Raw genomic sequence first — 25,682 nt, 5'->3', positions numbered from 1 at the left:
ACCAGTACCCACGTTCAACGGTAACATATGGGAGTGGGATAATTTTTGGTCTCTATTCGATGCCAACATTCATTCTCAGCCTCTGCCTGAGTTGTTCAAGTTCAACTACTTGTTAAATGCGCTTAAAGGGGATGCGCACGCTGCAGTTAACAAGTTTCAAGTAAGCCCAGAAAACTATGAAAAGGCGCTCAAATTTTTAAAAGCCAAATATGGAAATTCTGAAGAGCTTGTCAACCGACTTATCGACAGAATCGATCGAATGAGTTTGCGTTCGACTTCGCTTAGAGATCAGAGAACCCTTTTCGAGGAATTGCAAGTGATTGTATCCCAGTTGCGTCAAAAAGGTGAACATGTCGACAGTCAGTGGCTCCAGAAGCAAGTACTGTCAAAGTTCCCAGAGCAACTTCAACGCAAAGTTTTGGAGAAGAAACATGCGATGACTCCAGATGCTTCCTTCTCAATGGACACACTGTCTGAAATTTTTGGAAGATGTCATTTCGAGTGAGGAAATGGTAGCGCTTTACACGCGTAAAAAAGCGGAGCAAAGCCAAACATCTCCGCGAGTAGAGAAAAAGCAAAAGTTGCAATTCTTCAGTGGGTGCATGTACTGCAACGAATCTCATAAGTCATCCGCGTGCACGAAGTATAAGACTCCGCAGCAACGTTCTCAATATCTCCGAGAGCATAAACTTTGCCTTATCTGCGCATCTCCACAGCATGCAACGTCTCGTTGTAAGAATAGGATGTGTTTCGCGTGTAACGGTGCTCATCACACATCATGTTGCTTCAAAACGTCGCAGGATGAGCAATCTTTTGCTAAGCAGAGACCAACTTCAACTCCCCCAGCAAAGAAAACTAGCGCGTCAAAAGATCTACAGAAGGTCAAAGCTACCACCAAGATCAACCATCTTAACGCTCCTCAAGACGACCAGGATACTACGATTTGTGAACTTCAGTCTGCACAGGAAGATCAAGACAACGTTGGAACATTCCTACCGACGGGAGAGTTGACCGTAATGGATCCCAAGTCTAAGAAACTTAGGAAGGTTGCGGTTTTACTTGATACAGGAGCAGAGCTTTCCTTTATAGATAATTCACTCGCGGAAGAGCTAGGTCTGCCCACGCTAGAGGAGACTACATTGCGGTTACACACCTTCGGCTCAGAGCAAATTCAAGAAGAGCTCTGCCGAAAGGTACCGCTGGAAACATGGGACGAAGAAAGGAATCCGATTTCTCTTCAATTGCTTACGCATAGAATATTGACGAAATCATTGGTACCTCCACCAGTACTGAAGGAAGACTTGGAATACGTCAGAAGGATGAATCTTCCTATAAGACTCAGTGAACGTCAACTGCGCATTAAGCTTTTGATATTATTAGGCTGCGATCAACTTTGGTCTCTGATTCGCGTAGACCAATCTCAGTTGACTTTGCCATCAGGTCTCCATTTACTTCCGTTTGGGACATTTACTCACTGGCCATTTACAAACGGCACTCAATACTGTCCAGGTTTGTCACCAAAACAGGTACGTAAAGGGATGGACTGAATGTTGGTCGCTAGCGCACGAGTAAATGTTATATCCACGGACGCTTCCTCCGACATTGTGGACGAAAAAGAGGTGTGGGCACGATATTGGTCGCTAGAAGCAACTGGAACAGAAAAGTTCACTGAATCTGAGAAGAGTGTGCAATCGGGGATAGACAAACGCGTATGGGACAATTTCAGACAAACTGTGAAGAGAAGAGACGATGGATATTACGTCCGTTTTCCGTGGAAGGAATTATCAACCCCTTTACCGGATAACAAGGCTATCGCGTGTAGGAGACTAGTCAGCGTGTGGAACTCTCTTCAAAAAGATGAAAACCTGCTAGAACAATACAATGGAGTATTCCAGGAGCAGTTACATCAGAATATCGTTAAAGAAGTCGAGGATGAAGGGAAAACCCTCGGTGACCACATCCACTACATTCCACACCAGGCAGTTCTTACTCCTCACAAAACAACAACAAAGTTAAGAATTGTTTTCGACGCGTCAGCTCACTACAGAGATTGCCCTCTTTGAACGACGCTCTTCATAGGGGTCCAGTAATCCTGCCACAGTTGTATGGTCTAATGTTACGCTTCAGAATCGGGAAAGTTGCCATCATATTGGATGTCGAAAAAGCCTTCCTGCAAGTTCGGCTCCAGGAAAGAGACCGAGATGCAACTCGCTGTCTTTGGCTTTGGGATCACAAGTCTCCACCTGATCAAGAAAACATTCTCGTTCTTAGATTTACTCGAGTTACGTTTGGACTGCTTTCTTCACCTTTTTTTCAGGCAGCGACAACGCACTACCACCTTGACCAATACGAGAACGACAGCATCCTAGTCAAAGAAATCAAAGAAAACCTCTATGTCGATAACCTTCTTCTAACAGCCGACACGGTAGAAGATGCCGTCAAAGTGTATTCGCGTACTAAAGAGATGTTTAACGCTCTCAACATGAACATTCGAGAGTTCGTCTCAAATGAACAGGACCTCATGTCTGCAATAGCGAGTCACGATAAGTCAGCTGAATTAACACCGAACGTTCTAGGGATAAAATGGGATTCTACACATGAGAAATACAGGCTTCGTTTGTAATCTCTGCTCAGGAACAGGTGACGAAGAGGAGAGTCGCGAGTTCAATTACGTCGATATATGATCCCATGGAGTGGATGCTCCCCTTTCTGCATAGAGCAAAGCTATTCCTTCAATCATTATGGAGAGCTCAGTTCGAGTGGGACGACCGCTTACCGGAGCCCCAGCAGATAGAATGGGAAAAAATCTGCGCTGACATAAATGGATAAAATCCATGCCGAGATTCCTTGCACGAAAGTTCTCCACAACGATGCTGATCACTTTTCCGGATGCTAGTTCTGAAGCAATGGCAGCGTGTGTATACCTGCGCTCGGACAACGCTGTGAACTTGCTGATGGCTAAAGGAAAACTGCCTCCGCTAGATTCAAAGGTGACGGTGCCGAAGCTTGAGCTCAACGCGATGACGTTAGGTATGCGTCTGACTAACTCAGTCATATCACAGCTCTCTTCGACTGTGACGATATCTCGCGTACTGATTCTGTCGGATTCCGAAATCGCGTTAAACTGGATCAAGTCTACCCCACGACATGACGTCGGACCCTTTGTGAAAAATCGTGTCACGGAAGTTAGGAAAATCATGACTTCTCTCGAGAAGTCAGGATACCAAATACAATTCGGTCATATTTCGTCAGAATGGAATCCTGCTGACTGTGCAACCAGAGGACTCGACAAGCAATCATTGTCAAACCATTTCTGGTGGAATGGACCATCTTTCCTACGAAACTCATCAGAAACCTGGGACAAGACATACAAGACGGTTACTATTGAAAAAGCGATAGGAGATGATTTGGATCCCATCACTATAAGTACCTCCTCCGTTACCAACGCCACTTCACTTGCTCCTAGTTGGGACAAGGATTTATTCCATAGGAGGCCGATCAGAAACATGTCAGTAGTGAGAAGAATAGTTGCTTACGTTTGTTGCTTCATTCGAGTTCTTGCCCAACGAGTGAATGTCACAAGAATCTCTCGTATGAAGCTCTCACGATTGTTGCGCATTGGTTTCAACATCGACTCCAATTCAATAAGTGTACTGAGATGGCCATTGCGAGTAAGGTACTGGTAAAGTCCTGGTTATCCCAGCTGACCATTGAGGACTGCCATACCAAGGGACATCCGAGCACGAATCACACCATGGCCAATATACGACAGTATTATTGGATTCCAAAACTACGATCACAAGTAAAGAGTGTGATTCGTCGTTGCGTAGCATGTCAGAAATTCAACAATCTTCCTTTCAAGTATCCGGAACAACCGGACCTGCCTTCGCGTCGAGTACAGCGATCACGTCCATTTGCTCATGTAGGTAGGATTATTTTGGACCACTCACCATCAACCTTACATCGGATACAACAGGAAGATGTTATGGCTGCATCATTACCTGCATGGTCACAAGACTTATTCACTTGGACATCGCTACGGATCTTTAGCACTTTATAAGACGCTCGGAAAGAAAACACCTTCCTATGAAGAACTATCTACTGCAGTGATCGAAATAGAAGCAATGCTGAATACGAGACCGCTTTTCTACGTGGACTCTGGACCAAATGCGGACCAAATACTACGTTCAATCGATTTCTTGCAGAACGAGTTCGAAATTCCGTTTCCACTAAACTCAGCAGAAGGAGACGGTGAAGATCCCACATACCTTCCAGCTGATAAACGCGTCGCTTTTCAATAAAAAATGCACGTTATTCGTGCATTGAAAACTTCGTGTGAAATACCAGAGAAGTTCTGGAATATTTGACAGACCCAGTATCTAACATCTCTGCGTGAAAAACACCAACGTGAGGTCGGAAAACAGCGAGGAAGCAGCTACCATCCCGAAAAAGGAAAGCTGGTGCTGATATGCGACAACCTTCAACCGCGACAGTCTTGGAAGATGGGTCGGATTGTCGAGTTAAAGGAAACTACGGACGGCACAGTTAGAGAGGCAGTAGTTATACTGCCCTCCCATCGCAAGATACGACGACCTATAAATCTACTCGTTCCCCTGGAACTTGAAGACGATCATAAAGAAGAACACAAGGAAGATGATTCCAGCTCTGCGAACTGCGATGGTGAAACAACACTAAACCAGGTCGATAAGCAGCTGTCAGACAACACCACAACAATTGAAGGTAGGACTATGAAAGAACCTGAAGGAACGTCTTCTTCACGGTAAACCTTCGTCCGAGACAACGAGTGACCTACAGCGAACATCACGTGGGAAGAGTTAAGAATGTTCCACTAATGCTTTATACACTGTTGGCAATGTTCGTTTTATCTTCGAGCTCGCTAGCATTACCAGCTCAGTTTGACCACTCAAGTAAGCAGCAAATTTGCTGCATCGCAGGAGGAGTTGAATTGGTCTCACCACAAAGGTTACCATACCAAATATGCGCCGAAGACTTCTGTAAGACCGTGGAAAAACCGAGTATCAATGATACCATTCGCTTTCCTCCACAAATCATTCTTCATGAACATGTGGTCCAATGGAAGTTTGAAGAGAACGGCTCAGTAAGGACAATAGAGACAATACGCTCTCCGGCACCTTTTTGTGATAACATCGACTGCACAATGTGTGCTGCAGTGGTATTCAATCCGGAATGCTGGCCTGTAGGAGCAATAATGATCACCGCAATCATCATCTATTTCGTCCTAACAGGTTGCTATGTGTTCCTGTACATCTTCCGCTCGTAATCGGAAAACCATTTCGAGTGCTCTCGAGTTTCTTCTATCGCATCATCAGATTTGTTATCCACACGATGTTAGAGAAATGTCGTCGAAATAGGCGAAGACGAGCGAATGTCGCGGATCTGACAGAACTGCTGGCAGTAGCTATGATGGCAGCGGCTGCTGTAGTAGGCGGATGTCAACAAGTAAACATATTTACTCATCGTTCTACCATATGTTCCAACGAAAAGACAGTCTGCAAAGTACAACTATCTGAGGTCCTGAAAATAAACCCCTTCAAACAGGAGGCGTGTTTCAAACTGAGGAACAACAGGACTGCCATCCACGAAATTCGAGCTGCATGGAATTTGCTCTTGTTCACTTGTGAACCGGAGAGCATTTCTTTCACTCGCGATATCACTTATCATCGACAGCAAGCGATGTCCCACACAGGATCATGCATTGGATCGAAATGCTGCTATCAACAGTTCGAGTATGATTCCAGAACTAGAAGTGGGGAATCGCTATCCAGGAGTCACGGCATGTGTTGAATCATGTGGAGGACCTGGATGCGACTGTTTCTACTGGAGTTCAGGATGTCTTTTTTATCGCATATATTTGACGCCGAACGCTCCAGAAATATATGAAGTACTTCGCTGCAGCAGATGGACTGAAGCTACAAAGGTAAAATTCACTCATACGGACGCGTTACGAGGTACAACAGAATCATTGGTAGCTCTGATGCAACCAAATGTACCAGTAAGATGGAATTCATTCGCGTTCACTCTAAGTTCCTTAACGATACCACCTATAACTTTGCTTAACATTCCTTTCATCACAGATGGGGTGAACACCGCACTATGGGAGCCTAGTTTCACTCCTGCGCTACATTGTCCTACTGCGAAAGCAGCAGAAGAACTTCAGTGCGATGTATTTGAAAACTGCACATGTTATTCTGCAGAGACAAAGGCTAATTGCAAATGCAAGAGCTTGGATATCGCAGCAAGGTTCCAAAATCTACAATACCGACTACCTGTGGTAACACCTTCACTATCATTTCGTCGGGAGCGAGATGGAACAATTCAAGCACGCGTACCAGCCATGGCTACGTCTGAGATAATAATGACCTTTCAAGACGATCTCAGCACCGAACTACTCGTTGACGATGCAATCTGTACCGTAAGCAGTGCTGATCGGTTGCTACAAATGTGCGAAAGGTGCTTCAGCTCGCGTAACATGTATAGCGTCGAAGCCAACACAAGCAGAGGTAGTATGCGGTCAAACGAGTTTCTCTATCAGATGCGACGAAAACGGAGTAGAGTCCGAACTGCGATTTGATTTTAATCAAGCTCGAGTTCATATCAGGTGTTCTGTTTCGTGTGGTACATTGCTAACGAATTTTGAGCTCGGTGATATTTTGAAATTCATCCATACCGCCCACGCAATGTTACCTACCTGGCTCACAGGACATGATAACACCATTTCCGAAATCCAATGGCCAGATTTCTTCCACATAGCAGATGTGTTCGTACATTGGTATAAGACACTAATTGTTACGGTGCTAACTCTTATAGTCATATTAGGAGTTACCTACATGACCATCGCTACCTGTGGGTTAAGGGTCATCTGGTTCGCTATTCGACAAATACTGCGATTTTTTCGGCAGTTATTTCAACTATTTTTTGGCTACCCCTTTCGATTTGCAAGTCTGCTTGCGAGCAAAATCAGCGAAAACTTTCATTAGATACTGTCTTTCGAGTAAATTCCACCATTCGCTCGTTCCGACCAACAGAGAAAATACTCACGCTATCAAAACTAAACTATTATTTATGAGAAGTTACGAGTTACCTAGATCCAAACGCGTTCCATTTTATTTCAGAATGAACGCTGACGAGATTTATGGCGACAGCACTCATCTGGCCGAGTTAATCCGCGTACGAGCTCTTACTTCGAGTCAGTTGGAAGCCGAACTGCGACTTGTGCTTGATGCCGTTCACCAACAAGTGCGGATAGCGTCGACGCTCGCATTGCAATGGGATCATATCAAAAACGACAACGCGTTCCAGTCGGCTCCATCAGGAGAGCAAATCCTCATTACAAGTAGATGCCTTCGTACAGCGGAAGTGACAAAGGAAAGAGTCCTACGCTTAGACACGCGTTACATTCTGACGGATCTCGTCTATGAGAACCACTCGTTCACGGGGCGAATGTCGCGGTTCGACCGACAAGACTGGCTCATGAAGGACCACAAATTGGACGTGAGAAGTGACATAGTTCTGGAGCTGATCAACAGGCAGAAGAGGCTCTTGGAAGCGGAGATCAGAGAAATGGAAGCTTTCCTCGGCCGACAGGAGAAAGCACTAAACGACGAGTACGCTTGCGTAGAGGATCGCGTTTCCTCGGTCCTGAAAAGAGAGTTCGAGTTACTGCACGATCAGTTAGATGGACGATCCAACGAACAGGTGGAAGTGCTCATAGACATGCTGACTGCTCAAAAGGAAGAGATGCAACAGCTCAAACAGACGATACAAAGAATGGAAGAATCCAACAATGTTGAGACGGCAGCGCCAGATGATAGATCACTGTCAAAGTAAACTCAAGCCGAACGCAAAGATCGCTCAGCGGAGAGAAGGTGCACTTGGCCGCAGACGATCACTTGCGAGACGAAGAGGATGAAAATTACTGGTTCAGAATGGTCAACGAAGTCGCGGACCCATCAAACGATGACGAACCAGTCAAAACGAGACGAGTGCATGATGACTCACCACGCGATCCGAGTGTCTTCGATCGAGCTAGCCAGTTGGGAGACAAAATCACTCAGATGGAAAGGGATCTGGAGTATTTTCCGTTTACAGATCCCGGCGATCGCTGTGCAGGTCTTCAAACAACGATGAGATGCGCGTTCTGTGATGCCGAGGGAGAACATTTTTCGGACGCGTGCCCCATGTTTCGGAGTGGCGATGAACGCTTCGACATCACACGCGCCAAAAGATGGTGTACGTTTTGCATCGGAGATTGCCCGAGGAACGTCCCGTGTCGCTTACGAGAACGGCAATGCTGGTACTGCACTCGCGTCAAGGACACCATTTTCGCTGCCTTGAGACCGAGAGATAATGGTCACCATCGGTCGCTGTGCAACGTTCCTGACAAAAGGCACCTTGCGCGTGAACGCCTTGTCAACGCGAAGGAGGAGCTGAGACGACTGCGAAGAAAGTGCGAGGGACCGTCGACGTCGCGTGAATGAGTCATCAGGAGAGGCCGATAAAATCGACCCAAATATGGAACGATATGTTAGTGATCTATTTTGATCCGATGTGCTTTATGTATTGTACTTTGATCGTTTCTTGAGCATAGAAATGTGAGAAATGTGACTTACTTATTTCTACAATTATTCGCTTGTTATCTCTCGCGTACATCTGTGGAAATGTTGTCTGTCGAAGGCATATAAGAGAACACGCATCTAGCTCATGCATCGCGTTGTTGTCTCTCATTTTCGCTTTGAATAATTTTTTTCTAACTTAGTTTATTTCACTAAATTAGTTCACACATTTCATTTAATCTCGCGTTATTTATCGTTAATATATGGAAAAAATATAAAGGTTTAATTACCCAAGTTTGAGGTAACACCCGCGTGGCGCTAGCAAGTGCTAGTCAAGGGCGAGCTACCCATTCGAGTTCAAACCCCGATATCGCGTTAACCCCCGGTTGGTGAGTATGTGGTCGATCTCCGCACGAGTCGCGTCATTGGGCGATTCCCATGTCCACCGACAATGATCCTTATCATGAAGCGGACAACAACTCGGCGAGACCATTGTCATTTTCATTTCTGTCCTCTAGTCCAAGTCTTCCTATCCTGTATTCCTCTTCTGTACCCTTTCCTAGTTTTGTGTTGAAGTCCCCGACAACGAATTTGTAGGACTTCTCGTTGCGGATTACTTCCTCCAGCTCCTCGTAAAACGCATCCAATTCGGATTCATCATCTGCTGTTGTTGGTGAGTAGCAGTTGATGATACTGATGTGTTTTTGGCGCAGAGGGCGGAAGCGAAGAATAGCCAGACGAGGTGACAGGATCTCGTGAGAATCGACAAGATGGACAACAGATGGGAGCACAACAAAACCAACACCGCCTACATTTCGCTACGGAACCTTCCCTCCACGAATGAAAAGTGTACTGTCATTCATCTGTCGTACGTCGCTCCTTCTGCACTTGGTCTCCTGCAGAGCAATCACGTGAAATTTGATACGCTCTGCAGCTCCGAGAAGGGCATGCAGGTCAGCGTCTGTGGACACTGTTCTCGTGTTGTAAGTACACAGTCTGAGACAGTCTCCATGACGAGTCGTCGTGTGTCCACAGACTTGTTCCAGAATCAATGACGTCCTGAGCAACCTGAGATTAAATCGCCTCTCACCGGTCGCCATACCGTCCGACGTATGAGACGCCAGGGCCCAGTGTGCAGGGTACTGAGGCAGTGTATTCGCTGGAGTGGCAAAAAGACTTTTCCCCAAACTAAGCAGCCATGCCACGGCGAGCTTAGCTTTCACCACAGGTCGTCGCCCAACCTATATGGATCACGGAGCCACCTTGCGACATTTTGCCAAGACGGTGGTGAATCTTAGCAGTGGTTTACTCTTAGCTAGGCTTACGATTCCGGAAAGTCGGAATGTCGGATGTGTCGAACTCCTTGTCAGCTTGGGAGACCCTGTCGCAGGACAAATCTCCGCTGTGCATCGCAGTTCGACGCCCAGAGTCACCTCCACGCCATTATGAGACGGTAAACCGTTGAGAAGGGTTCTTGAAATAAAAAACTTATAAAATGCAATTTCCAAAGATAGCATTAAAGTTGTTCATAAAAGCGAAAAAAAAAAACCCACATTTTCTTCATTGTCCATATTGCGAAGTAAAATACGCGAATTGTAGAGCTGTACCTTAAATTGGAAACGTACTAACATAAACATATAAACACAAACTTGAAATAGGGCGGAACAAAGAAGATAGTAAACAACAGATAGTTAAGAGAAACTTTTGGACGGAGAAAAACGCGGTGCCGAGATAAAACAAATGAAACAATAAAACAAAAAGTGTTGCAACTTCCTATAAAACAAAGTTGCAGTAGCAGGACACACAAACAGGACACACACACACACACACAACACAAAACAATAATATACGTATAACATAACAAAAATACATAACAAAAGAAACAAAAAAAACAAAAAGATTAGAAAAAACGCAAAAAGTACAGTGACGAACAAAAAAGTGCGGCCTATATCGATCCGGATGACGTCACGTCACGTCACTTGGCAAATTGCCAGAAAACGCTGTTCGCGGGGCGCTGCGACCGGCTAAAAGTCGCGCTGCTCCAGCCGCGATCGCTCGTGCGACTACACTCATGTTTCATGTAGTATTGACCCTACTGTACCTCCGTAGATAAGTTTCGATCATCTTTCGCGAATCCTGAGTGGTGAAATTACAACGAAACTAAAACTAATTACAACTTACAAAATTAATTAAACTCACAAAATCAGACCCAAAATGCTAAATCAGACCTAAGGGTTATAAAAATATCCTTTACGGACCAAGTATATTCGTCATCAACTGAGTCGATTATCCAGAAGCCCTGGGTTCCGTCCAACTCTATGCGTTACAGAAAGGGGTAGAATGTGGTTGGGGGTGTACTCTGACGCGACAGAATCAAACTGCTCTCCTACTGTATTTTGTGTCATCGTGGCGATACCTAGACTGACTCCTCGACTCCTTCCATAGCAATCCACGATGGGCGAGTCATTCGTAAAATCCCCCTTGGACTTCGATGCAAGCTTGGCCTCGTAATATCCAGCGTTAGGCCACCAAGACTCTGTGATAGTGGGTGACTTGAGACTTAGGGTATTTTATCACCCTAATTGAACAGACCAAAGCGGTGGTTCAGTGGAATGTTTATTAAGTGAATAAAGTGAGTGTGAGCAAATAGGATTCAATGAAAGGAGTGGGCAGAGCGTTGTCTGCCGCACTCTTGGACGGTACAAATCGTGATTGGAGCCAAATAACCATAACGGCCAACGGTACCTTATACCACGCCCCTTATCTATCATCGGGGTCGATGATACTGCCGCGGTCCACAACAGAACAAAACAAATTACGACAATACAAATTCTAGTTCGACAGGTCTTTTCCTTCGTGCGGCTCGACTGTTGCGGAGTTTGTGGAGAGGCGTGGCTGACGTTGTTGATAATGGCATGAGTTCGGCTTGGTGCAGGTGAATTGATGACGGCTTGTGGCTTGTTGACGATGACGGCGTTGAGATGGTAGTTACTTCTTGTATGGTCGCTTCGTGGGAGGCTGCGGTCTTTTGGAGGAGCAAAGCAAGAAATTGTGGCCAAGACCACAACTTCCACACTTCACTCTACATACGTCCTCGTGTGCCGTTTTTAGGCAGAGGAGGCACAGGTTTAGCTTTGTGGCCTGTGCTGTTTTGGAGATTGGATCCGGGAACCGTGGACATCTCCCGAAATGGTGATTGTCACGATTCTCGTCCACAGTGCAAAATAGGCAGCTGGACTTCGGAGCGGTCCTTTCCAGAAGTGTTTGGCAGGCCTTTTCGAGATTGTCGAGGCGAGGGAGCAGATGATGTAGTAGTGTGGCGATGTCGCATCTGTCCAGATCGTCCAGGGCGGAGAGCATAGCATCAGCGGAAGAAGACATGATATTGTGTTTCTTTGATGCTTTTTCACCAATGTTTATACGTGTTCAGATAGTCTGTATCTTGAACCCGCCCTCAACGAATAGCCTAGATGTAAGTTTTACTGCTCTTGATGGTGCGCCAAAGTGCTTTTGAGTGCGTAATAACAAGTTGTAATTGACTGCGGGCACCCGAGAAGGTACATCGTTGTAATTGGAGTACTTTGTCCAAGACGATGATATCTTCGAGCGAGCCGACTTGGTTAATATGCTTTTGTGCATACGTGTGTGAACATAATTGATAACATGTACATACAATGGATAATGAACAGATATTAACTTTATACATTTTCTCGTATTGAAACACGAGATCAAACCCGTATCGTGTACGGCACTGTGAAATACAAAGCTCGCACCTTTGCGGCACTTTTGATCTTTTGATCTCTGGATTACTTCTGCTTTGCGGTCTAAGCCGCTCTGGTATTCTCTTCGGCTGGTAGCCCACAAGCGGGCAACTCGAGAGGATCCGAGCCAACGCGGCAACAATGGCAGCCGCTTGATCGGTAAGCCAACTGATTTCTGCTTGCTTGTGGCTGCATGGTATCAGCTGACCGTTGAATCGGTTGTTGACCAGTGCGCTCAGGCTGGTTCCGCTGCAAGCAACTCCATGTCGTCACGAGCAGTGTTTTGAGAATGTGGAACAAGCATTTTGCTACGTAAATTAGAGCGATAGGTCCTGCGATGTAGGTTAGGGCAGCAAGCATTAGTGTAAAGATAGTTGCGGCCACAGTCAGCTTCCAGTGGTTTGTGAAAGTTTCGAGTAGGGGACTCACGTCCGGCATACTTATGTCCGCGAACCACTGGTGACTCAATCTAACTGTGTGAGACTGGTGGTCGAAGATTGAGGAGTTTTGCGTATGTATGTGGTAGTACAGGTTACCTGTTAGCACGATTTTGTTGTGCTTGCTACCACACTGGAGTACACATTCTTCCCTCACGACAGACTTCTCATAACTTAGCCGTACCTGCTTACTTTTGTTTGCTCCACAGCTGAGGGTGAACTGCTGGGCTTCGCATAAGGCTGTGACCAACATTTGTTTCGGAGACTCGCAGGTTAACGTTAGTTCCGCACCTGTTGGACAAGTGTAGCACCCGGTAACATTTGTAGCTCTAACAATGCAGTCGTGATTCTCCTGGAATTCAGCTGAATCTTGGAGAATTTTTGACTCTAGCTTTATGACCACTTCTTCTTCGTTTGAAACAGCTATGATTTCGTCCGATACTACCTTCAGTGTTCCAAAAGGCGTTTCTAGAGGTAGATTTGTATCGCTGTTATTTCGAAGTGTACTAATTGAGCCTTCTGGGCACAGGCAGTTGTTTACTGAGTTGCTGCATTCGCACCTGATCCTGTTTATGCACTTATGAAATTGAGCTTGAGCTTCCCTGTAGGAAGTACACTCCGCTGCTACAAGAAAGTGTTCCGGAAGGGCAAATGAAGCGCCTTTCGATATCGCAAATCGTTTGTTTGCGATGGTACTTGCGGGTTTCTGAATTGAGATCACAGTGATGTTAAATACGTCCGTTTTTACCGGCGCATACGGGGAAAACGATTGGGTGAATAATCGTGTCTTGTTGAAAAGGTTCACTTCTATTTCCAACTTAATTTCGGGACTCCAGTGAGGACATCTAGTCACTTCGTACACCCGTTTGGTTATAGGTATTTGTGCAACTCTATAAAAGGTGCAAGCTGGTTGTGGCATGAAGCACCCACACAGCAGTCCCCCGCAGCTACTGAAACATCCAGAGTATCCTGGATATTTTGCTGCCGATTTCAACTCTGGGATTGTCTCGTTCGCACTGTTGGTCTCGCACATTTGTGTAGTACAAGAGCCAGCTTGAGCACATCGCTTTATATGATAGATATATGTCTTGTCATTCTTGTAAAGCTCTCAGTGGCTTTGGCACATTTGAATTCCACTGGTTTTTTGACAAATCTGGCTGTGCCCACTGTCCTATTTCCGTGGAAAATTTCAATGCATAGCTCTGACTGTAGCTTGTTGAAGTACAACTCTCTGTTGTATTCGTAATGGCACCGAGTTTTTCCATTGCAGATTAGATCTGCGTTGTGTCGCATGTGACCATGCTGGCATCCCTGTGCACTTGTAATTACTGCGCAAATTACGGCACAAATTATAACTGCTGATGAACCAGGAAGAGGAGCTAGTTCGAAAGTATTCGCTGGAATAGCTGAACAAGTTGGTTGACTACACTCTCGCCTACTAACCATCGCACGTTTGGTTTTTCTGGCTAGCTTGGATGTAGCACAAATAAGGATGATTGACATCATCGTTATCAAGTAGACCATCACTGCCACAGTAGTTATGGCGCCAGCTGGGCACAGTATGAATTCCTTATGAGACTTTTTGTGAGGAGATAATGATGGTCACAAAACTCAGGTCTCTCGCACGTTATTGATTGCTTCTGAGTGCTGTTGTATTACTGTAAACTACGCAAACGGACCTCAACCTTGTCATTGGTTGGAGAAATTGGAAGAGGAAAACTCAGATTCTTGTGATCTGAGAAAACCTTGCATTCATTGTTGAAACAAAGTTCGAAAGGCTGGCCTAGTGGCATTATTCTTACCACACCTTTATTGTCATCTTTTTTGAATATTGCTTCTATGATGTGCTCACCATTTTTAAAGTATGAGCCACAATCACTGCGCATGATCTTTGACACACCTCTACGTGACACAAAGCGTATAAAGCTTTCCAAGAATGCTCCGGTTGATAAATTTTCAACAGCTTCGAGGTGTACTGCTCTTGTCGTTAGGCACGTGTATAAGCAGACCTACATTTTTTCTTCGGTTTTCGAAGTGAATGGCCTCAAGAAGTCACACCCAGTGTTTTGGAACAGTTTTGAGACCAGGACTCGATCTCTCAGAAGTGGTGGCATTATTGGAGCCCCAAGGGGGAGTCCTTGGTACTTTTTGCATGTTGTGCATTTGCTCAAATACTTTTTGAAGGCACAGGCAAGGCGCGGAATCCAGAATCTTTGGCGTACAATAGTTAAGGTATGATCTTCTTCACAGTGTGCGTTTTCTTTGCGAACCTTGAGCAGGATTAGTTGAACCAGTTCGGATTCTTTGGGGATAAAGATAGGTGATTTTGTATCCAAAGGAAGATACGCATTTTGTAAGCGTGATTCATGACGAATTATCCCTCTCTGCTCTTGGATTACTTTCTTGTCAGGAAATTGTTTCGTAAGATCTTCAAGTGTATAATGACTTTGTTCGGTGGCTATCAGAATTTCCTCGGCGAGTACCATATCTGATGAAGTTATTTCGTTACCAGAATCAAAATCATGAACCTTTTTGGGGCTTATAACAGTAGATCTACCTTTTTCCGTAGATAATGACCACTGCTTGAGAACTTTCCCAACTGTTGCCATCGTTCGCAATGCTTTTTTGAGTGTGGAAAATCGCGTCAAATCCATAAGATCATTCCGAGTCTTTTTTTGAACTTCAGCAATTACGTTTATGGAAATCGCACACTCTTCTTTTGTGTTGGCCTCTTCTGTGATTGTATCGATGGACCTTAACGGCCATGTGCCTAAACTTTGTTCTAACCAGCGTGGTCCTCTCACCCAGTCATGATTATTGATTTCTTGAGTTGTAAGACTACGAGTACCCGCATCAGCTGGGTTGTGTGAAGTATCAACATGGAAGAAACCTGAGGGAATGCCCTCTGTTTTGAGTTGGTCTCGCAGGTTGTTTATTCTTTCGCGTTGATTTGCAACGAATATGGGTAGTTTTTTTTGGTGATTTCAACCACCACAAAGCTATTTCGCTATCTGAGACGATAGAAATTTGTCCGATATGTCCATACATATTGGATATTACTGGTCTGCCAAGGCGTATTGCCATGAGAATACCAACTAGTTCTAGTCTTGGAATAGTTTGCCGGCACCTTTTTGGTGAAAGTTTTGTTTTTCCACTAATTAACGTAGAGACAGTGCCAGTAAAAGTACATTGAAGATATGTGCATGTTGCTATCGCCACATTGCTAGCGTCGGCGAATACCCACAGGCGCATTTTGCTACCTTTTTGAGAGATGGATCTGGGGACAGAGATTACTGCGTTATTGACGTTTTCGCAAAGTTTGTTCCATCGTTCACATATGGGTGGATCAAGGACGTCCGTCCATTCTAGATTTTTGTGTTCAAACACTTCTCTCATCATCGCTTTAAGTCTGACTAGTAGAGGTGCAGCGAGTCCGATAGGTTCATAAACCGAGTTTATTTGACCCACGATCTCCTTTTTTGTTATTTGACTGACTGGTCGGAAATGTGTCATAACTTTGAAATTATCTAGGATTGTATTGTAGTTGACATCCAGAAATTTTAGAGGGCCATTTTCCAGTCTATCACGAATTGGTATTTGAGAGTTAACCTCATTCGAATTTGATATGTATTCCCTCAAATTCATACCGATTTTCGCGAATAGTATCTTGGAGTCTCGATACTTTTGTAGAGCTTCCTCTGCAGTGTCGGCAGTCATCATGATATTATCAACGTATAGGTTCTTGCCAATTTCAGCGGCAAGATCCGTGTTTTGGCTGTTCAAGAATGCCGTCAAGCACATATTGAGAATGTTTGGAGATGCTGTTACTCCGAAAGGGAGTCTTTTGAACCTGAATTGTACCAGATTATCCCTGGTTGGTGGAAGGTTAATGTTTTTCAGCCACAAAAATCTGCACAAGTCTCTATTTGAAGAGACTAAGTGAATTTGAGTGAAAGCGGCTTCAATGTCGCAAATCAGAATGATTTTGTTGCATCTTGATGCTAACAAAATGTCGTGAATTTTGTTAATGAATGACTGTCCTTTGTGGATCACGTCATTTAACGATAGCTTTCCCTTTCGTTTAAGGAAGCATCAAAAACTATTCTCATAGGCGTTTTCTTGTTTGCTTTCCAAACGGCTGAATGCGGCATGTAGTAGACTCCTACAGCGCTAGCTTCAGCGTTTTCGAAATGCCCGATAACTTCGGCTTCCTCGTAATTTTTGAGGGTTTTGTTGTACCATTCACGTTGTAAATGGTTTTGCTGGAGCATCTTTTGCAATGACTCCAGGCGGCGAATAGCTACAGCGTAGTTATTCTCAAGTTCAGAAATGTTTTCTTTCAAAGGAAATGGAGCAATTATGCGTCCTTGTTCGAACGAAATTCTCTTTGAATATTCGTCAAGGTATTTGTGGATCATGTCGTCTTTTTGACATTCTTGTGCTTATATACTAAGACCTTCGAGTTCGAACATTTTTTTCAAAATCTCTTGTTCGCTGTTCTCATGTACAGCAGTGAGTCCGTAGCATAGATTATCTTCTTTGCTCTTTGCACCAACAGCTCCTTTTCCGTAAATTGCAGGTCCAAATACGGTTTTCGCGATATGTAGACCACTGGGAGTCTTTACCATGTGAGAAGGACCAGTTACTAGGTCATGATAGTAGTCTAGTCCCACTAAAATATGTGGGGTTTGGTGTTCTCCTCTAAGCTTCGTGTTTGCCAGGCAAATGTTGTTTTCTTTGAGAAATTCGATGTCGACTGCGCTTAGGTTTACACTTGGAAATCCGTTTGTGATCACGGGTTTAGTCTGAATTCTCATGTCAATCACTTCACCGTAGGCCGTACCAATTCTCATATGTACTATATGACTTTTGAAGCTCTCAATATGTCCGCCTATTCCGGACATTGAACAGATTTCAGTTGTTTCTCGAGGTAGGCCAAAACATTCGGCTAGTGGTTCTTCGATCACCGTTTTCTGTGCTCCAGAATCAAAGAAAAGAGCACTTTCTCAAATTCTTTCTTATTGCAATTCCAAATGTTCCCTTCACTCGTCATAAGAACTAACTGGGATGCGTTATTTATTGATTCTCTATCTGAAGATAATATCTCAGCACCTGCATGAGTATTATTCGATGTCACCTTTCTTCCGTCGTTATGATTTGCCGGATTTTTCCGGTCGCGATTCGGTGCGTATAATGGTCTTTGGTTATTTTGACCACTTATGTTCCTTTGACTTGAATTCCATACTGGCACCTGATTTTTCTGTTGCTTTGTTTCTTTATTAAAGCATAAACTAGGATGGTGCTTTTGTCCGCATTGGAAGCAGTCTGCTTTCTGACAATCAAAACTGGTGTGGTTAGGTGAACAGCATTTCCAGCATCTGTTATGATCTTTTATTATTTTGCGCCGACTGTTGGGGTCAGTCACCGTTCTGCACAACATTGGTGGATGATTACCCTTGTGGCAAAATAAGCACCATTCACTGGCTAGAGGTCGCTGGCTGGTATACTTCTCTTTTGAAGTACTCACTTTTTTGTTTATTGAGCGACCCTATCTATTTTCGATATAACCTTTTGCGGCAACTTCTTTCTTTATCTGCGCCAGAAGGTCCTCGATTGTTTGTTGCTCAAGTGCTTGCCAGGTATCAGAGCAGGCTTTATGATGTCCTGTGGGAATTTCGCTATTATGGTTTCGCACCATATGGGGTCACAGGTATTTCGCACATCATATTCTGCCGATATCATTTGATTGACCAAAACTTGAATTTGATCGAAAACAGATGAACAGCTATCTGCGGAGTTGTTTGCTGGTCTCATATTGACCAGTTTCTGGACTATTTGAGACCTATTTGTGGTTTAATTGCAGTATGTTTCTTGCAATGTTTTTATGATCCAGTCGTAGTTTTCTGGAATCAGTTTTATATCTTTTATGGCAATCTGAGCTCTTCCTCTCAAGCTTTCCTTGAGTAGTAGTATTTTTTCTATGACATCTAGCTCTTTGCTTTTGTGAACTAGTGTCTCGAAAATCGCCCAGTATTCGGCGAAATCTTCAGCATCTCCGTGAAATTTCGGTAGGGATGCCTGAGGAGGTTTTATCGATCGATAACGGAACTGTTCTGTTTGATTCTGTACCGAGTCGATTGAATCTGGCAACCCTGATTGTGAAGTGCTCGGTTCACTCTCATTATGGTTGCTATTTTGTTCTCCATAATCATTTTGTGTGTTTTGGGTTCCTACCTCATCTGAATTTTGGTTTTCACCCCTTGTACAGCGAGTGGTGTACCCGAGTTTTGCACTCATTCGGTCCAAAATGCAACTGTTTTCGTCGAATCGTGCAGTTAACATGAATATGAGGTCGTTCGCCACTGCTGTAGCTATTTGCAATTGAGATTCATCTTCAATTTGCTCCATTTCGAGCATTAAATCTTTTTTCTCAGATTTGTTTTTGCAATTTTTGTACTCGTCCCTTATTTCATTGTACAATTTTTGCAGATTTTCTCTGCCTTCTCTAATCTGCCTGATACCGCTCTTTAAGAGGGTAATTGCTGACCTACATTCTTCGTAGCTCTCTTCGTCTACAGTAGGATAGTCAGCCTTTGTTGTGTACTCCTTATATCTGGAGACTAAATTTTTGAGTGTTGATGCGCTCAACACAATTGGTATTTTATGGAAATGAAGCGCCATTTTTTTTGGCAAGTTCTTTCCAAAATTAACTCTGCTATGATTAGCCAGAGATAAAGCTCCAAGTACTGTGTACGGGAGCGAGATTACTCACAATTGATGTGAGTCACTCTGATTTATTTCAGAGATTTAGCTCCAAGTACTTTGTACGGGAGCGTTCCCATAAACGGGATGAATCAATTGATTCTAGGTCTTTGGTTGGACCTTTATGCTCTTTATTAATGAGCGAGTCTCTTCTCCTGGCCTCAAAGATGTTACTCTTTGACGCGGTTTGTTTTAGCCGATGCACCAAACTGTGATAGTGGGTGACTTGAGACTTAGGGTATTTTATCAACCAAAGCGGTGGTTCAGTGGAATGTTTATTAAGTGAATAAAGTGAGTGTGAGCAAATAGGATTCAATGAAAGGAGTGGGCAGAGCGTTGTCTGCCGCACTCTTGGACGGTACAAATCGTGATTGGAGCCAAATAACCATAACGGCCAACGGTACCTTATACCACGCCCCTTATCTATCATCGGGGTCGATGATAGGCTCAGCAAATTAGCAGCACAAGCCATCATGCGAATGAAACGGTTTAAAGGCAGCATACCACGAATCTGAGGTGGTACGGATTTCTGGTGGAATATCCGTATACACGGTCGTATATTATGGAGACTAGGGTAATTCCGCTCATCTCCCCCTGAACCACTGCAAGCAGTCGGCCCCTGAATGCTGTTTTGTACGATGCCTTCTATTGCAGCGCGCCACCCTTGCACACGTAGCGTCCCTTACTGCCTATTGGGGCAGTCCGAATTGGTTTTCCACGAATCGCAGGGCGTAGGCGGCGCAAAGGGTGGAGCCTTGCAATAGATGGCGTTCTAGAAAACGGCATTCTGGAGGCGGCTGTTTGCAGTGATGCAGGGAGAGATAAGCGGAACTACGGAACGTCTCCATAATCCACGGCCCCGTATACGGATACTCCACCTGAAAACCGCACCACCTTAGATCCGTGGTATGCTGCCTTTAACGACGAGAACACTTTCTGCGTTCTTTTTTTTCCTTCATTTTGCGGGCCGTACGTCTGCGCCTGTTGTGCTCCATGACCTTTTTCGCACTCTGAGTTCAGGTCAGAACAGCGCTATTACAGTACTGGCACAGTCGAAGTACCCGCCACCATGGCACAAAATACAGTAGGAGAGGAGAACGGGTCGATAGACAGATTGGCAAATAAAAGGACAGGCAGACAGACAGAAGGACGGACAGGCGGACAAACAAATTAGCTATCTGTATCATAGTATGATACAATTTCACCTTAACAATTTTTCTTTCACTCCAAAATAATGATAATACAGTCGGTTCAAAACGACATGAAGTCAGGGCAGTTGCTTAGGCGGCTGCGCTCGAAGCGGCGCGGTGGAGATAGCGGTAAGGATTGAGTTCGGACCAGCGCGAGTTAGCACAGGTTCCTTGCCAATCGTAACCATTACGCTCTTCTTACGGCTTAGACCGCAGCCGCCTAGGTTACTGCACCGAGCTTCATGTCGTTTTGAAAAAGCTATACAACCCATGCGTAAGTGACTTGTCCTCACCTTGTCATTTTTTTCCTGATGCCTTACGCTTCCAAAAGTTCTGAATTACTGCAGTTACTGCCAAAGACCGCATCTGAGGAACTGTTTTTCGACCATTTCAGTAGGCACGGATGCATTCCGAAATGATGACGAAATTGTTTAAACTTCAATTTCCACAACAGTAGTTGTTTCGGATTTCCCATTAATTTCCTATTTTCCCATGATTGTTCTGAGGAAATCAAAGGTTCACTTCTCTGCAATGTTTGCCTCATGACAGTACTTTTTTCCATGATTCCTAAATATTGTCGTGTGCAAAGCTTACAATCTTTGTTTCGACTATCAGAATATGTTGATACTAGATTGCCATTCAAATGATTCGTTCGATTTGATTGTTCGAAAAGCCGAACATTCGAGAAAAGATTGTTCTCCGGATGTGTTCGAAAATTTGGGTAACAGGGAATTTTACGGGAAGTTATAAGTGCATCTCCCATTTCTGCACTATGAATATGTCGCACGAATAGACATTATCGCGCTTTTTTTCTCATCAAAGTATGGATAGAACAAGGTAGCCTCAACAAAAACTAGTGTTCCATCGAGAGTACACAGGACTAGCTCGCGCACATAGATGATACGCATCTCATTCACTACCAAGCAGCAAGATAAACATATTATCACTATGAGAGGACTATGGCATGCCCGGCATGCGACACTTTAAACCCCATATCGGAGATTTCTGTGAGTGGAGCCGGTTGGTGATCGGAGTCGTTCAATTCAAAAAACCTTCGATACCTGTCGCGCAATACAAGTCTTCGATATTAATGTCCTCCCGCGCTCAGTAAACTGAAAAATGGCGTGTTTTCATGAATTCAAATACATGTGTACATAGGAGCGATCATCACCTTTCGTAGTGTACAGCATAGATGCAAACCACGGCGCATTTTCTATAGTACCCCTTACCACTCCTCCGTACATAATACATTTCACTGCGCGGCGTGATTTGACCCTTCGCCTCCTCGCTTGCCTAGTCGTCGCGCACCCTCTCATTTTTTCATTTTCTCTTAACAGGACCAGTATTGTCCGTGAACGGCTTCCTCATCCCCTCAAACTGCGGTTCTCGTTCTCTTCCATTGCTTCTGGTGAGTGCTCTACTTCTTCGCCTATATGTGCGGAAGCCAATCCCTTGCGTCTTTATAGACGATCACGCCTCAGATCACCATTTACTACTTTTACTGAGTCTTTTGGTGCTGGTGTGCGCTGAATTGCGTTGAATTGCTTGGACGCATTGGCTCCTTGATGATTGCTGTGACTCCTCGTTGTTGTAGATCCTGTTGCACCAACACTAACATAATCAGCACCGTTGATTTTTTACCCGAATTAAGTCCGTAAGGTTTGCATAAATTCTTTCTCAATATCTCTAGATAAGAATTAGTCCCTTCTTATGAACTCTGTATTCTTTAGGACTTGCACTGAAGTAATACAAGAGCGGACATTTTTTCTTTCAGTACTAGTTGCGTAGTGTGTATATCCGTGCTAAAAGCCTTAAATTATGTACCTGAAATCATTATTATTGTTATTACTATTAAACCAAAAGCCTAAAAGTTCAAATCCATGTAGTGGGTTTAAAATATAAAAAGAAAAACTGTTCTGAATCCCAGTCGTATAGGTCAACAAACTGGTGATCCACAAAAGATATTTCAATAAATAATTTACATCATTTCCCCATGAATTGATCATTTTTGTAGGTTCTGTGCACTATAACACATTTTACGTGGGGTGCTGAAATGCATGTGAGATGAATAAGCATGCTTATGTTTTTTAATGACTTCGATTTTACCTCTGCCAACAAATTCATTTTCAGTTCACTTGAAAACTTAAACGAGCGATCTTTGAAATGATGTTTCGATCTTCAACAATTCACAATTCATTACGACAAATAAAATTAACGGTTGCTGCAACCCATGTTTACATCACTCTCCATCGAGAATCTTGGATTGTTCAGCTCGCAAAGAGCGGATACGGAAGATGGGTGGATGAGGTGACAGCATTTTGTGAGGATCGACGAGATATACGACAGAGGAAGTACAACAAAGCCAATGCTCCTTACACTTTTGGCGGAACCTTTTCTCCGCCAGAGACGAGCTATTGTGTCGTCATTCAAAGGCATCACCCCACGAATCTGGAGTGATACGGATTTCCGGTGGAGTATGCGTATATGGGGTCGTAGATTATGAAGAGGAGGGTGGTTCCGTCCATTTCTTCCTATTTGCCATAGAAAACGGCCCGGAAGATACGGCTTCGAGCGTTCTGGCGCTCTTTTTTTTTGTACAAGGAGTTCGATTGGAGCGCGCTAGCCTTGTGCGACGTCGCATCTTCCGAGCCGTTTTTTACGGCAATCAGGGAGAAATGGACGGAACCACACCCCTCCGTAATCTACTATTCCGTATACGAATACTCCACCTGAAATCCGCACCACCTCAGATTCGTGGTATGCTGCTTTCAAGTATCTTTTCTTTGTGCTTTGTCTCCTGTAGAGCAGTCACGTGGAACTTGATGCGCCATTCATTTTCGAGGATAGCACTAGGTCTGTTCTTATTAATACTCTTCTCGCTTTGTGAGTGCAAGGTTTGAAAACGGTCTCCGCGACGAGCCTTGATTCAAAATCAAAAACCTCCTGTGCAAGAGATCATATCGCCTCAGCGCATATTATTGAAAATAAAAAAGATGAAGTAGATCCTTCCATCCTATGTAACTTCACGTAAGTAAAAATTATCTTAAAAAGATGCTGCAGGGAGAGGAATAACATACATATATTTTCACACATCTCATGCCCTAACTCTTCTATATAAACTCACAATGCATAAGTATGTGTTTGTCACGATGCCATTCAACGAGTTCGTGTTCAACCTTCAACTGCAGCAGCTATGCGTACAGCAACGCTATGCGCTCATTACTTTGTATGCATTTTTTAAACACCTTCTTACATTTTACCTTTCCATAATTTTACATAGATATAATGTTTATATAGAGTTCACATCAAATATTCCGATACTTGCTCGTTTTACACAATAGAACTTTGTGTAGTTCTTCAAACCTCTTCCAACAGCATTTTTTCGCTTCATTTCCGTCTCTTCTCTACATAAAATCAATATGACAGGCTAGATGTATTAGTGGTGGAGAGGGACCCTTGTATCTTCGAGATATACCTTTAGATACAATGTATGTCTGCCAGGCACTATTCGCGCCTCGTTAGTTGTTGGATGCCAGTTTTACCCAGCTAGATAAGCAAAAGGAAATTCCTAGAAAGCGAAAAAAAAAAAGTTTTTAAAAAATGTAGCATTACACCGATCAGCGGGACATTCTTTGAAACATCTCTTGCGTTCCCAGAGATGGATGAGTGGTTTCCACCTAACAAGTAAAACAGGATAATGTCATTTTCACTCGCATTTCCAAATGGCATTTCAGTTATAAAAACTCTTTCATTCTTTCCTTCTTTTACGTAGAGTTTCAAACAACATCTAATACCAGACACTTTCTTTTTCGTTCGATTCTAAAAGCGCGTCATAAGAGCTGCAAGCGCGCGAAAAAAAACTCGCCATAAGAGCAGCAGACGCGACGAAATAGGTGGGGAGGGTGGCGTGCGCGGTGCGTCAGGGAGACGTAGACGGTATCAGGAGATGCGCGGTGCAATTAACGACGCTCATTACCCTCTTCGATACGCGGCGGTACATAATACGGGCACCTCTTGACCGTTCCCCTGGAATCTTTGGCAACAAGCATTCGTTTCGTCATACTGAACTGCCAAACGCTATCGAGTTAACTCCAACAAACCGCCCCGTCTAGGCTCCTGGGATATCTCTGTGTGGTGGAGGAATTTGGCTCAACGTCTAGGTGCACCCTTGTACGACCCCTTGTCATCTAGGTGCACCCTTGTACGACCGCGTGATCGCAGAGGACGTAAACTCTGGATCTCAAGTGCCCACGCACCTATGGAAACCGCCGAGGACAACAATAAGGATGCCTTCTTGGTGAACCCAATGCGTTGATGTCTAAAATACCCTACCAGCAGGTGATCATTGTCGGAATCGACGCAAACGCAAAGATGGAATTTGAACAAGAATCCTATGTGCTAGGAAAATGGTTTTATCCAGCGGAGCTCACGTCGGATAATGGTAACCATCTGGCTTACTTATGTGAACAGAAGGGTCTCATCATCGCGTCCACTTTTAAAAGGAATCATCGAAGCCGGCTCATGTGGCGGGGGTCAACCGTTTTAACACCTGAAGAGCAGCGCAAACGGAAGATGAGGACTCTCAAACGTCAACTCGACTACGTTCTGACGAGGAACATTCCTCGGTCAGATATCCGAAAATGCATAGCTGTTTAGGAGGTTACATTCAACTGACCACCGCCCATTTCTTGCAGCCTTAACATACGGTTCCACAAGAGGAACCAACGAGTTTCTCCCAACCGAAAATCGACATGGCATGTCTGAAAGACGAAGAATGCAGAACGAATCCCCCCAATGTGTGTCTATTCATGTTGGAGTATCGATCAGAAAGAAGATTTGCTATGCGGATTCCTTCAAAAAGTACATCCAGGTCGCAGCAATGGAAACACTTTCGGTTCAAAACCCGCAAAAGAAGTTTGAATTGCACCTGCAGAGACA

At 44.2% G+C, this 25,682-nt stretch overlaps 14 protein-coding genes across 21 annotated transcripts; 8 read left to right on the top strand and 6 right to left on the bottom strand.

Moving 5' to 3' along the window:
* Window positions 1-259: 259 nt before the first annotated feature.
* On the top strand, window positions 260-2,623 carry RB195_024965 (uncharacterized protein; the record flags this gene model as incomplete). 3 transcript variants are annotated; one of them, XM_064212926.1, is made up of 4 exons in its annotated part: window positions 603-1,526; window positions 1,896-2,011; window positions 2,128-2,263; window positions 2,318-2,623. In XM_064212926.1, the coding sequence occupies 4 exons, from the start codon at window positions 603-605 to the stop codon at window positions 2,621-2,623; spliced, it is 1,482 nt and encodes a 493-aa protein (XP_064068807.1). The 3 variants fall into 3 exon arrangements, with proteins under 3 accessions (XP_064068806.1, XP_064068807.1, XP_064068808.1); XM_064212925.1 differs by lacking the exons at window positions 1,896-2,011; window positions 2,128-2,263 and adding an exon at window positions 260-501 and having other exon boundaries at window positions 596-1,526; XM_064212927.1 differs by lacking the exons at window positions 2,128-2,263; window positions 2,318-2,623 and having other exon boundaries at window positions 1,896-2,063.
* Window positions 2,624-2,870: 247 nt separating this feature from the next.
* On the top strand, window positions 2,871-3,686 carry RB195_024964 (uncharacterized protein; the record flags this gene model as incomplete). Its single annotated transcript, XM_064212924.1, has 1 exon — window positions 2,871-3,686. The coding sequence occupies one exon, from the start codon at window positions 2,871-2,873 to the stop codon at window positions 3,684-3,686; it is 816 nt and encodes a 271-aa protein (XP_064068805.1).
* Window positions 3,687-3,980: 294 nt separating this feature from the next.
* RB195_024963 (uncharacterized protein) lies at window positions 3,981-4,784 on the top strand (the record flags this gene model as incomplete). Of its 3 annotated transcripts, XM_064212923.1 has the most annotated exons (2): window positions 3,981-4,286; window positions 4,371-4,784. In XM_064212923.1, the coding sequence occupies 2 exons, from the start codon at window positions 3,981-3,983 to the stop codon at window positions 4,782-4,784; spliced, it is 720 nt and encodes a 239-aa protein (XP_064068802.1). The 3 variants fall into 3 exon arrangements, with proteins under 3 accessions (XP_064068802.1, XP_064068804.1, XP_064068803.1); XM_064212922.1 differs by lacking the exon at window positions 4,371-4,784 and having other exon boundaries at window positions 3,981-4,301; XM_064212921.1 differs by lacking the exon at window positions 3,981-4,286 and having other exon boundaries at window positions 4,503-4,784.
* An 89-nt stretch (window positions 4,785-4,873) lies between these two features.
* Window positions 4,874-5,302, top strand: RB195_024962 (uncharacterized protein; the record flags this gene model as incomplete). The annotated part of the gene is made up of 1 exon (XM_064212920.1): window positions 4,874-5,302. The coding sequence occupies one exon, from the start codon at window positions 4,874-4,876 to the stop codon at window positions 5,300-5,302; it is 429 nt and encodes a 142-aa protein (XP_064068801.1).
* Window positions 5,303-5,770: 468 nt separating this feature from the next.
* RB195_024961 (uncharacterized protein) lies at window positions 5,771-6,613 on the top strand (the record flags this gene model as incomplete). The annotated part of the gene is made up of 1 exon (XM_064212919.1): window positions 5,771-6,613. One exon carries the CDS (start codon window positions 5,771-5,773, stop codon window positions 6,611-6,613), a length of 843 nt encoding a protein of 280 aa, XP_064068800.1.
* A 542-nt stretch (window positions 6,614-7,155) lies between these two features.
* Window positions 7,156-7,869, top strand: RB195_024960 (uncharacterized protein; the record flags this gene model as incomplete). The annotated part of the gene is made up of 1 exon (XM_013452668.2): window positions 7,156-7,869. One exon carries the CDS (start codon window positions 7,156-7,158, stop codon window positions 7,867-7,869), a length of 714 nt encoding a protein of 237 aa, XP_013308122.2.
* A 98-nt stretch (window positions 7,870-7,967) lies between these two features.
* RB195_024959 (uncharacterized protein) lies at window positions 7,968-8,519 on the top strand (the record flags this gene model as incomplete). The annotated part of the gene is made up of 1 exon (XM_064212918.1): window positions 7,968-8,519. One exon carries the CDS (start codon window positions 7,968-7,970, stop codon window positions 8,517-8,519), a length of 552 nt encoding a protein of 183 aa, XP_064068799.1.
* Window positions 8,520-9,055: 536 nt separating this feature from the next.
* On the bottom strand, window positions 9,056-11,975 carry RB195_024958 (uncharacterized protein; the record flags this gene model as incomplete). Of its 3 annotated transcripts, XM_064212915.1 has the most annotated exons (5): window positions 9,056-9,402; window positions 9,685-9,835; window positions 9,920-10,067; window positions 10,148-10,201; window positions 11,587-11,975. In XM_064212915.1, 5 exons carry the CDS (start codon window positions 11,973-11,975, stop codon window positions 9,056-9,058), a joined length of 1,089 nt encoding a protein of 362 aa, XP_064068796.1. The 3 variants fall into 3 exon arrangements, with proteins under 3 accessions (XP_064068796.1, XP_064068798.1, XP_064068797.1); XM_064212917.1 differs by lacking the exons at window positions 10,148-10,201; window positions 11,587-11,975 and adding an exon at window positions 11,021-11,061; XM_064212916.1 differs by lacking the exons at window positions 9,056-9,402; window positions 9,685-9,835; window positions 9,920-10,067; window positions 10,148-10,201 and having other exon boundaries at window positions 11,583-11,975.
* Window positions 11,976-12,418: 443 nt separating this feature from the next.
* RB195_024957 (uncharacterized protein) lies at window positions 12,419-13,825 on the bottom strand (the record flags this gene model as incomplete). Its single annotated transcript, XM_064212914.1, has 1 exon — window positions 12,419-13,825. One exon carries the CDS (start codon window positions 13,823-13,825, stop codon window positions 12,419-12,421), a length of 1,407 nt encoding a protein of 468 aa, XP_064068795.1.
* Window positions 13,826-14,801: 976 nt separating this feature from the next.
* Window positions 14,802-16,593, bottom strand: RB195_024956 (uncharacterized protein; the record flags this gene model as incomplete). 2 transcript variants are annotated; one of them, XM_064212912.1, is made up of 2 exons in its annotated part: window positions 14,802-15,546; window positions 15,683-16,593. In XM_064212912.1, the coding sequence occupies 2 exons, from the start codon at window positions 16,591-16,593 to the stop codon at window positions 14,802-14,804; spliced, it is 1,656 nt and encodes a 551-aa protein (XP_064068793.1). The 2 variants fall into 2 exon arrangements, with proteins under 2 accessions (XP_064068793.1, XP_064068794.1); XM_064212913.1 differs by having other exon boundaries at window positions 14,802-15,682; window positions 16,440-16,593.
* A 257-nt stretch (window positions 16,594-16,850) lies between these two features.
* RB195_024955 (uncharacterized protein) lies at window positions 16,851-17,210 on the bottom strand (the record flags this gene model as incomplete). The annotated part of the gene is made up of 1 exon (XM_064212911.1): window positions 16,851-17,210. The coding sequence occupies one exon, from the start codon at window positions 17,208-17,210 to the stop codon at window positions 16,851-16,853; it is 360 nt and encodes a 119-aa protein (XP_064068792.1).
* Window positions 17,211-17,234: 24 nt separating this feature from the next.
* On the bottom strand, window positions 17,235-17,696 carry RB195_024954 (uncharacterized protein; the record flags this gene model as incomplete). Its single annotated transcript, XM_064212910.1, has 1 exon — window positions 17,235-17,696. The coding sequence occupies one exon, from the start codon at window positions 17,694-17,696 to the stop codon at window positions 17,235-17,237; it is 462 nt and encodes a 153-aa protein (XP_064068791.1).
* A 949-nt stretch (window positions 17,697-18,645) lies between these two features.
* On the bottom strand, window positions 18,646-19,200 carry RB195_024953 (uncharacterized protein; the record flags this gene model as incomplete). The annotated part of the gene is made up of 1 exon (XM_064212909.1): window positions 18,646-19,200. The coding sequence occupies one exon, from the start codon at window positions 19,198-19,200 to the stop codon at window positions 18,646-18,648; it is 555 nt and encodes a 184-aa protein (XP_064068790.1).
* Window positions 19,201-25,058: 5,858 nt separating this feature from the next.
* RB195_024952 (uncharacterized protein) lies at window positions 25,059-25,400 on the top strand (the record flags this gene model as incomplete). The annotated part of the gene is made up of 1 exon (XM_064212908.1): window positions 25,059-25,400. The coding sequence occupies one exon, from the start codon at window positions 25,059-25,061 to the stop codon at window positions 25,398-25,400; it is 342 nt and encodes a 113-aa protein (XP_064068789.1).
* Window positions 25,401-25,682: the final 282 nt, after the last annotated feature.

This window comes from Necator americanus, chromosome X (genome assembly GCF_031761385.1).
Source record: "Necator americanus strain Aroian chromosome X, whole genome shotgun sequence".
In the NCBI taxonomy this organism is placed as follows: Eukaryota; Metazoa; Nematoda; class Chromadorea; order Rhabditida; family Ancylostomatidae; genus Necator; species Necator americanus.
The sequence above is the reverse complement of the archived record's forward strand: the minus strand, read 5'-3'. Positions and strand labels throughout refer to the sequence as shown.